Source organism: Oculina patagonica, chromosome 6 (assembly GCF_052425735.1).
Source record: "Oculina patagonica isolate OP01 chromosome 6, crgOcupat, whole genome shotgun sequence".
NCBI lineage: Eukaryota > Metazoa > Cnidaria > Anthozoa > Scleractinia > Oculinidae > Oculina > Oculina patagonica.
In genome coordinates, this window is record NC_135763.1 from 12,237,274 (window position 1) to 12,247,837 (window position 10,564).

The 10,564-nt window shown below is 39.7% G+C and overlaps 1 protein-coding gene across 1 annotated transcript; it reads right to left on the reverse strand.

The window, feature by feature from the left end:
• Window positions 1–365: 365 nt before the first annotated feature.
• On the reverse strand, window positions 366–10,281 carry LOC144656226 (katanin p60 ATPase-containing subunit A-like 1). The gene is made up of 11 exons (XM_078516466.1): window positions 10,223–10,281; window positions 8,479–8,657; window positions 7,455–7,627; window positions 6,630–6,885; window positions 5,532–5,638; window positions 4,956–5,061; window positions 4,021–4,179; window positions 3,385–3,511; window positions 2,215–2,343; window positions 1,633–1,759; window positions 366–781 (listed from the first exon to the last, which is right to left on the reverse strand). The coding sequence occupies exons 2-11, from the start codon at window positions 8,641–8,643 to the stop codon at window positions 583–585; spliced, it is 1,548 nt and encodes a 515-aa protein (XP_078372592.1). The 5' UTR covers window positions 8,644–8,657; window positions 10,223–10,281; the 3' UTR covers window positions 366–582.
• Window positions 10,282–10,564: the final 283 nt, after the last annotated feature.

Consider the following 10,564-nt stretch of genomic DNA (forward strand, 5'->3'; position numbering starts at 1 on the left):
TAAGCTTTCGGCTGTCAAACTACAGCCTTTAACGAATGATAAAAATGGCGCGAATTAATAAATATATAGGGTAAAAATGTGTGAAAAAATTACAGAATAAAAATGCGTAAAAAGGTGACAAGAAAAATAGTGAGAATTTGATAATAAAAGAGAACTATTTTAAAAGAATAGAATATTGTGGGGGTAATGACCTAGCATTGTTGTCCGTACAACAATGCAATGTAAAAAAATGAAAATCAAAAATTTGATCACAGGGGCACTTTAAGGTTAGGTTTGGCTCAACGTGGTGCTCTCCCTACTATTGCAGGGTATTAAACTACCAACTGACAATTTCATGAAAAGTTAACAATCAAATGCAGCAAGTGTGATTTCACTTTCATTTTAATGCTTCATTCTCAATTAATGCAGAACTACTGTCTCTATCACACACTGTGTTCAACTTGATCACCTCGCAAATAGACGAGCGACAAGACTGGACTTATATTTCACAACAGGAAATTAATTAGTTTTACTCAGACTCGCAATTTTATTTAGCTGTTCGTCAGTAAACCCAGACTGGTCACGAGTGTATCGCTGGTAGACTTATGTCGCACCAAACTCCTTCATCCACTCTTCGTGTTTCTTGATATCTGCGTCAGAAACAGACTTGGAAACTTTATTTAGAGCAAGACCAAAGTCCTCCATGTTGACCGGCAAATCCAGCTCCTCTTTAGGTAAGTTCTTGATTTGTTCTGGCGTCAAGCCCCTGATACGACGCCTCATTGCCATCATGGAAGCGTCCCTAGAAAACCAATCGGCAATAGCTTTAACAGAAATTTACTATAGCGAAACACAATAAAGGCCAAAAGACGATTAAACTACAACCCAAGATAGAAAGAGTTGGAAAGGTTGTAAAAACATTCCAGATTAGAGAGAGTTTCTAATTTAACTTAGCAATCGCCATTACTGTACTGCTGTAGGATCCCCCGTCCCCCCCCCCCCCCCTATCAATGTTGGTCCCTCATTTTACAACTTCCTGTGTAAGGTCGTTTTTCCCGCAAAACATTGAATAGGGGAGGGGAGGGGAAGAACAAAAGTGCAAAGCTTCCCAAGATTTTTGTCTGGGGTTGTAGTTTATTTGTTAAATATTGCAAAATAAACGGCAGAATGTTTGAACCAACTGGAGGAGAGGCTCTTATCCAATATGCCCTCTTGATAAATAATAAATAAATGGGAATTTGCAGTGGCATATCCACAGAGTGGCTCTTCATCCACTGTTTTCTGATCGAAATGGAATTTAAAAATGTTGGTTTATGGGGAGAGGGAGGAAATCCGTAGAGCCCGGAGAAAAACCCTCGGAGCAAGGACGAGAAGCAACAACAAACTCAAGCCACATATGACGCTGGGTCAAGAAATCGAACCCGGGACACATTGGTGGGAGGCGAATGCTCTCACCACTAAGCCATCCCTGCTGCCTTTCGTGTTAGCCAATCAGATTTGTAGCTAAAATCCCTCGTTACACGGATCACAGTCTAATTTCTCGCGGTTTTCGTTGCTACGCTCTGCTGTCGTTTGACGCGCAGTTCATTCGTTTGATTCATTACATGACGGTTTATATAGAAGCGAGGTTTTGCTGATTATGCTAAAACCAACCTGCAAACATTTGTAATATCAGCACCACTGTAGCCATCCATTTGTTTGGCAATCTCGTCCAGAATCACATCTTCAGCCATGTTGACTCCGCGCAAGTTGATTTTCAGTAACTCCAGGCGACCGACAGCTAGAACAAAGAAAATCTGTTAAAAACTGACACAAAATTACCCGCATAAAAATAACAAAAGAAAACACAAACGAGCACTGCAACCTTCGTTCTGTGACATAAACAATATTAAAACTTCCGTTTTGAGAATCCATACTCCTTTTAAGAAGCCTGACCGTAAATCTACTTCGTTCCCTTCAAAAAAGCTTTCAAAAAATTCAGGGAGAAAAATTTCCAGGATCTCATTTGATGTCTAAAGAAAGTTGTTAGTAACAGAGAAAACGTTTGCAATTTTTGTATTCGAGGTTCCTTGTTTGATAGTGGGGTGGGGTGTCCAAAAGGTGTGTGAAAGGGGGTACGGCACTGATTATCTTAAACTATACACTTTGTGGGAAAATAATTCACTTGAGGACTTTACAAGATTCAGGGAGTCACGTTAACAACGGCAAACAAACACTTAAATTGTCGCGACATACTTTCAGGTAGAGGTATGTAGATTCTTTTCTCCAGCCTCCTTCGCAGAGCTTCATCCAGATCCCAAGGGAAGTTAGTAGCGGCAAGAACCATGACAAGCTGCGGACCCCCCTCCACTTGGCCACCCACACCTGGGTAAGGAGACATCAAAGTCAAGACAGTAAGTCAGTGCCTGGTTTATTACTGACTCGTCCCCAGTCGTCTTTTGAGTCCGTCTTGAGTCGACTGCTGAACACGGAGGGAATCATGGGAAGGAAGAGTAGAAGCGTCTTGCAATTTTCGCATAAGAGACGACTGGGGACGAGTCAGGGTTTATTATATGTGAAGCACAGGCATAACCATAACAAACGTATGGGTAAACATGACTAAACATGACCGACGCATTTGACGGAAATAGGTACACAGTTAGCATATGTATTGTAAGTATCTGGAGGTTGAAATAATAATAAAGTAATGAAATCACACAATTTGATCTCGATCGAAATAGCTAGGGAAAGCGACAAAGCTGCGAGAAAGATGGGGAGTAGTCACATCGGACTTTTCCTTCACGGTGAACGCGGAAATTTCCTCGCAGTTTCGCCGCTCGCGTACGCGCCTTCGCCACCAAAAAAGAACTCGCGCGCAAAATCCCGCGGCAGGTACATAGGCTACGGTCGGAACAGATCTTCAGACGCTCTAGCTACTAAGTTCCAATCAGGTACAGAGCCAGACAGAAGCAGTTTGTGGGCGGAGCAGATGCTACATTTTGAACTCCCTACAACAATGAGAGAAATAGGTGACTTAAAGCAATTTCATGGTTGTCATGGGTATCAGTTAAATCAAAATTCCCTGACTTTTCCCTGATTCAAATCAAATTTCTCTGACCAAAAAATGCAAAATATCAGACATAGTTGCAGCCTCCAACCTCCACTTTTAAAAAAAACATCACTGAGGTCAAATTGACCTGAAATATTTCTTCCAGCCTTCAGTGGTATCACACCAGTGGTGATAATGTATAATTTCAATTTTCCCTGAATTTTCTTCAATATGTCAGTTTTCCCTGACTCAAAATAAAATTCCCTGGCTTCTATTCTATTGTTCCCTGACCATTTCCTGACCTGTGGGAGCCCTGAATTTTGGAGTTTGATGAGTCATGTAGTATACCACAACAAATGACATGTTAACGAACTCACCATCCATTTGAATCAGCAGCTCTGACTTGACTCGCCTGCTGGCTTCATGCTCACTGTCTGAACCTCGCTTGCTACAGATCGAGTCAATCTCATCAATGAAAATTGTACTTGGAGCATAAAATCGTGCCTGTAAAAAAAATAGTCGTATTACTGTTAGCTTTTTGGCACTGATCAACACTGTATTATGTGCCAGACTGTCGATTCACTACAAATCGTAGAGGTTTTGCACACAAAGTTCAAGACTTTTCTAAACTAATCAATAGTCTATCAAATGGCCTATAACCTAGATGCTGGTTTGCATTTGTGATCATAGATTTTTACCATTTTATATTTTTTTTGTTTATTCCTTACTTTTAGTTTCAAATGAGATGATGTATCAAACACTCTAGACACCCTTCACAGTATGCAGAAAAAAAAACTGAACTGATTCACACAAGAAAACAACTTCACCAAGGAAAAAAGAAACTGGCTGTATATTCTCATTTATAAAATGTGCCGCGCTAAAGGTTTAAAGTATTCAACCAAGTTTATTCCACATAAAAACCGATTAAAATCCAGGGGTGTTTTGTCTGGTGCATTTTGTCTTGGGGACGTTTTCAACTAAATTCATTGAAAATGAGAAAAAATACAAGTTACCATCTCAAAGAGCAGTCTGACAAGTTTCTCAGACTCCCCACGATACTTTGAAGTCAGGGTTGACGAGGTCACATTGAAAAATGTAGTGCCGCATTCAGTTGCTACAGCCTTGGCCAGCATTGTCTTGCCAGTTCCAGGAGGTCCAACCATGCAAACACCCTGAACACAACAGAAAGAGGAATTGAATGGCTTGGTGCAAAACTATGCTAAGTGCCTGTTTTGAGGTGAATTTGTTTCCAAAAGGTCCTGAATTTTTACATGTGCTTTTCAATTTAGTTGTAAAACATTTCCCTGTTTTTTTTTTTTTAGCTGGAAAACTTGCATTTTTTTTTGAGAAAAACAAGGGCAAAGTATTATTTAAAGTAGAAGCGGTGTACAATAAACGCAACTGGGCGGAACAAGAGCAAATAGCACAGTTGCTTAAAAAAATGATTGGAAACAGGTTAAATTTGTTCTTAAATTTTATGGCATATTGTTTTCGCCTATTAAAGAAACTTATTCTATGGGTATTTACTGATAAGGAACTCAAGTTACTGCATATGGTTGAACAGCTCGGGGTTGCCAATCATAAATGTGCCATGTTCAGTATATACAGGTCAGAAAGTTGTCTGCTTCTAGGGGCACATTTCAAATGAGAAACCTCTCTCTTAAAGGAACTGGTCACTGATCCAAATAAATTTAAATATGCGAAAACGGCCACCAAATTGAGTGAAAAATTAAAAGGAACATTCCAATAACACGGCAAATACAAAAGAAGGCACAGATGGACACAATGTTGAAATTTCAACAGCCAAATCCAACCTTGTCTATTTTAGGGTTTTAATTACTCCGTTCTTGTTTTTCTACATCAAAAAAAAATTTATTTTGAGGTTTCTTCAATTTCAAAATACCAATGACATTGCTCCTTTAACAAAGTAGCAGTAAATAAATCGCACCTTCCAGGGTCGGCGAATACCAGTAAAGTAGTCTGGCATAAGGAGAGGAAGAACCACAGCTTCTTCCAAGAGTTTCTTAGCTTCACCTAATCCAGCAATGTCGCTCCTATATTAACAGAAAAAAGTAAAATAATTTTTTTACACCTTCAGTGGAATGGTTGAACCTCTTTGTACAGGGTTGCAACTCCAGAATACATATACAATGGAGCAGGTATTTTATCATTTTATCCCTGAAAATACTAATAGTAGAGTTTGCATTCGAGTCTCATGCTCACACTGCCAGTGGTTTACTCTGGTTTTGGAAGCATAAACCGGCTAGTATTATTTCTACTCCAGCTCGTATTCCTACTACAATATACAATAATAATAACTAAAGGTTTTAATACTCTGATTAATTTTTTTGAGTTCATGCAGATGTTAGAGCACTACTTCTTCCCTTTTCACATTTTCCTATTTTGGTGGTGGTCCAAAAACAAAGAGCTAAAGATTTGACAATGTGAAATAACTGACAACTGGGGCCCAATCAGCTCTAATCATATTGCATTCATTAATTTCTAATATTTTTGAATTGCATACCAGTGAACATTTGGATTTTTCTGCAAAATGTCTCTTTCCAAGGCTTCAACCAGATCTTTATCATAACCACTTCCATCAAATCTCTTCTCATCACCCTCACCATCACCCTGGCAAAATGTTGCATAAAACAATACTGTTAAAAATAGAAATAATGTTGTAAGCTTGAATAAGTTAAACTGGCTAAAGACAGCACTGTCTTTTGTTATCCCTATACTTTCTCCAAGACTCTGCTCATATCATCAGCTGACAAGTCTAAAAATATTTCTGTATTCAAGAACATTCAGAACAAAATACACATTATAGAGAGGCAGGTTAACTTTATGTATGTTTTCTGTATTCAGAGCTGTGTACAAAAAATGCCATTGAGGAGGACACTTGAAGGCAAGTCATCTTGGAGTAATACATGTACTTTCCCCCCTAAATTAGACTGTTCACAGTCCCCTATTTTTCCGTGAAGTCGTAGAGATCGATCATTCTGAACATTCTGCTCCCCACCCACAGGGTTTTTGCACTCTCCCCAGCTCGCGTTCATGAACCAAGATGGCAGCCCTTCGGACTGAATGATCAATCTCTACGACTTCATGGAAAAATAGGGGAATGTGAACAGTCTACCCCTAAAGAGGAAGCTATTCAAATTTAAGCTGCCCTTTCGTCATCATCATAATAAAACATCCATCTAACTGAAGTCATGTATTTCCCAATAATTTGCCTTCCCATTTATACATTATTGAATCTTGTAGGTGTGCGGCACTGCAAGAGTTAAGGACCCTGCCTAAGAGTGCAGCACAAGGAATCACTGGCTGCACTTAAACTCTCAACCTCCCAATCTGAAGTCCAACAAACTAAGAGTTTCATTCCTTTTACTGAGATGACCTGGATCAGGATCAATAATCCAAGGTGACTTGGATTATGGTGCATTAAAGGAACTGATGAATTCGCTCTGGACAATCATTCATTGGCATTTTTGATGCACTATGATCCGAGTGACCTTGGATCATTGATCTTGATTCGGATAATCCCAGTGGTCTTTACTCTAAACATTAGACTGCTGCTTCTTCACTCCCTGAACAAAAAAAACTTAAAACGCAGATCTCTCACTTTTTGTTCTTTCTTGGCTCCTCCTTTGTCTTTGTCCCCCTGTCGGCCTTTGTCTGCCCCCTGGCCACGCCCTCTGTCTGCCGGCCTGGCATCTCGAGAAGGCTTGTTGCTGGGTCCACCAGCTGGTTTGCGTCCTCCCTTATCTCCACCCCGGTCACGATCAGGACGCTTGCTTGGTGCCGCTGATGGGCGGTTCACTGAAGGATTGTAATCATCATTCTTTCTGACCACTGGGCGAGGAGCAGGCTTGGAGGGCCTAAAGTCAAAACCACCCATGAGCAAAAGCATACATGATATGAAAGGTTTTAAAATAACTATGTTAAGTCCTTCCTTCTGTTATCAATACTTTGAATGTAGGGTCTTATTGAGCCATTATGGGAACTTCATAAACTGTACATGTGAAATAACTTGCTCTGTTGCTCAACAAATAGTCACAATGGCCATACATAACAGATATCCTGTGTAATTATTCAACAAATGTGAGCACTGCCCAAACAGGGTCAAAATGTGTTAATATTTGTTATCTGTCATCCGTGCATGACAGATATTTTCTGTGATAGATGAAGGTTGTCAAGATTCATCCGAAATCTTGAAAATGCTGCGCAACCCCAGTTTTTCTAGCTGCAAAATGTATTTTGGTGACAATCTGTTGATTAATACACAACTATCCTGCTCAATTTTGCGGAATATCGTCTGATTTTAGCCAACTCGCCTCAGCCAATGGCCTCGTCTGCTAAGTATTACGGTAGGCGATATTTCATGCGATTTCGCAGGATAATTGTTAAATATTTTTTGGCAGTCATCATTAACAGTTGCAGTACATACCTGTTGTCTCTCTCTACTGGAGTGGGTGGCGGCCATACATCAGGGTCCCTTGTAGGTTCCTCTTCATGTGAACGCCGAGGCCCACCAAAATGTACTGTATCCTTCTTGAAGTTTGCAAGGGTTTGATTGATTTCTTTGACTTGATCATATTCCTTGACAATTGACTGGCGTACCTGTAAGGTAAAACAGTTGTTAAATAAATTGGACGATATTTTTTATTAACATACAGTGAGATAAAGTCTGCATTTGGGCCATGTGCCCATGAGGCCAGAGCTTATCCCTGTTTCCATAGCATTTAGTGACTAGGAGTATTTCTACTCTCACCTGGATGAGATGCTAGTCCCCTGCTGGTTTCCTGGTACCCCTTTAAACAACAGGGTGTAGAGAGGCACCATGAGAGTTACCAGCAAGTGTCTTGCCCAAGTCACGAAGTGAACCCCATCGGGGCTCAAACCTAACCATTTGGCCATCTCCCCTCCCATATTAGATGGTCACTGCATTGTGTTCTTGGCAACCTGACAAAAATGCTGGGGAGTAACCTATGATGGACTACTATCCCATCCAGTGGGAGTAGCATTACTCCTAGCCACTTCATGTTACAGAAACTGGAGTTAAGTGCTGAGAGCTATGAGCCAGTAAGACTAAAAAGGCTCTACTAAACATCCTTACTTAATATGGGGAGCAGGGATGGCGCAGTGGTGAGAGCGCTCGTCTCCCACCAATGTGACCCAAGTTCAATTCCCAGACCCGGTGCCATATGTGGGTTGAGTTTGTTGTTGGTTTTCACCCTTGCTTTGAGGTTTTTTCTCTTGGTTCTTTGGTTTTCCTCCCTCCATAAAACCAACACCTCTAAATTCTAATTCGATCTGGAATCCCAGGACCACAGGTTTGTTAGTTGCAAGACTATTTAGTGCTACCCTCGTAAAATAAAGATGATTTATCGAATTCAAGACTTAGCCATCCAATTCACCGTGTGAGCAACATAACCATACAGTGTCATACTTTAATGTTTTTCTGTACCTACCTGGTGCCATTCCTGTTTCATGATGGCGTCATCTTTGATCTGCTGGATGTGTTTCTGTATTTGTTGTATCACACCCTGGTAATACACCAGCGACGTGTCATAGTTGCCGAGAAGGGCATACTCCCGTGCCATCTTTGCGTTTTCACAGATTTCAGCGAGACTCATTTTGCAATCAAGGCCTGGAAAGATAACCAATTGCTATAGTTAAGGTCTATAGTGTAAAAGTATAATGCCAGTATTTATCCATTAGAAGAGCAAATTTCAAGGATTGGTTTGTAGTTATAAGTCTGGGGAGTGATTTCTAGAATTCCAATTTTGTTGATCGCAAACCGATAATCTCAAAGCCTGTTGAGATTAATGTAGTTTCTATTCTATTTAAGGTTGTAAAGAAAAACATGTTGAAATGCCTGAGGTTAATGGATATTTCTGCTGGGCCGATCTCATAAATCACTGATACCTGATTAGCATGTTACCACTACTGTTCTGTTTGAACTTTTCATTTGGTTGATGAAGATAAGGCCAATGAGATTCTACAACTACCATGCAATGGTATCAAATTACCAAAGAGCGAAGTTGTAAAAAAATTGTAATTTGCATTTGCAATATTTGGCACCCAAAGAAATAGAGAAAGATCATAATTGCTGACCTTTGTGTATACTGGTACATATTAACCAGCACCCTCACCCACCCCCTAAAAACTGTTGTCGTAGCTTTTTTGAAGAAAATGGCAATGTTTGACCTTTGGTGATAAGAAATGCCAATGCATTGATTTCCTCCGAAAAACTTTGAACCTCCTTATACACATTCTGGATTTAGATGCTTAATTTATTATTTTTCATGACTGATATATCGATGCTTCATACATGTACCATCGGATAAAATGAAACTTTTACTGTTGATATTGAGATAATTTAGCGACCTTCAGATTTGACTACGAGTACGAGATCGAGTACGAGTACGACTTTGGAATTTCGACACAATTGTATTCCCCGAACTATAACTCTTCCCTGTTGCTGACTAACACATAAATAAACGTTAGGAATAAGATTGGTGTTATAAATGATTATAGGAGGCACACGAATTTGGTTTGAAAACTCGTACTCGTACTCAATCTCGTACTCGTAGTCCAATCTGAAGGTCGCTACTGTATGCCGAATTGTTACCTTCAGGCTGCAATATATACGTGTATAAGGTCAATTTTGTTCAAAACTTCAACAAAGTTCTCACGCTAGCAACCCAACAAATACACTTAAGTAAGTAAGTAAGTTGCCTTTATTTAAACACGATAAAGTTAAAAGCTTACAAGCTTCTGGGGTCGTGTAAATTAGTCTTGTTGCACCACCCTCGTTTATCAGTTTCTTTTTAATCAGCTGGGTTTTCAAGTAATCTTGAGGGAAGTCTAGTACTGAGTACTGACACGGTTGGCACCACATGCATAATACTCGTTCTTCTCGACAAAAAAGTTATTATTATCTATATACAGGCCTCTGTAAATACGACAGATGTTTAAAATGTTTGACTTAGAAGTAAATAAATAAGAAGCGAAATATATACCACAAATGATACAATTAGCAGGTCCTGGCCGATAAAAACACGATGGAAGCCTTGATGGTTGCCAGATGTGTCAAACACAAATACACCGCGTAAAAATATAAATGAAGACCCATTATCCCTTCAATATAAATAAATAAACACTACAGCACGAATTTGTTCAGCATTCAAAGAAATCTATTCTAAAACTTACCCAAATCTCCCGTTGAAAATATATCAATTCTTCGACGCCGTCAAAAAAATCGTTTGAAAAATAAGGGTGGGCCGATACTCGATACCAAATATTCGATACATCGATATTTTGACAATTTTGAAAAGTATCGATACTTTCAAAAAATATCGCACTTTCGATACGTTTTCGATACTGCACACGTGACCTGAGCCTGCGATCTCCTGGTCAGCACCTGAGGTTACAAAAAATGCAATTTTGCTCAAACAAATATTGTTGTCCTTGTCAATATGTGAATTTTTCTTGCCTTGATGCAAAAGTGAATCAAAAAGACCAAAAATCAGCATTCGTGGCCAACTCTTCAAC

Excerpts from the sequence above, each read along its gene's own strand:
- LOC144656226 (XM_078516466.1), bottom strand. The coding sequence starts at position 8,643 with ATGAGTCTCGCTGAAATCTGTGAAAACGCAAAGATGGCACGGGAGTAT. Across the intron at positions 5,062-5,531 it reads AAAAATCCAAATGTTCACTG|GAGCGACATTGCTGGATTAG; the intron begins GTATGCAATTCA and ends CTGTTAATATAG. Across the intron at positions 3,512-4,020 it reads TCAGACTGCTCTTTGAGATG|GCACGATTTTATGCTCCAAG; the intron begins GTAACTTGTATT and ends TTTTTTTTACAG.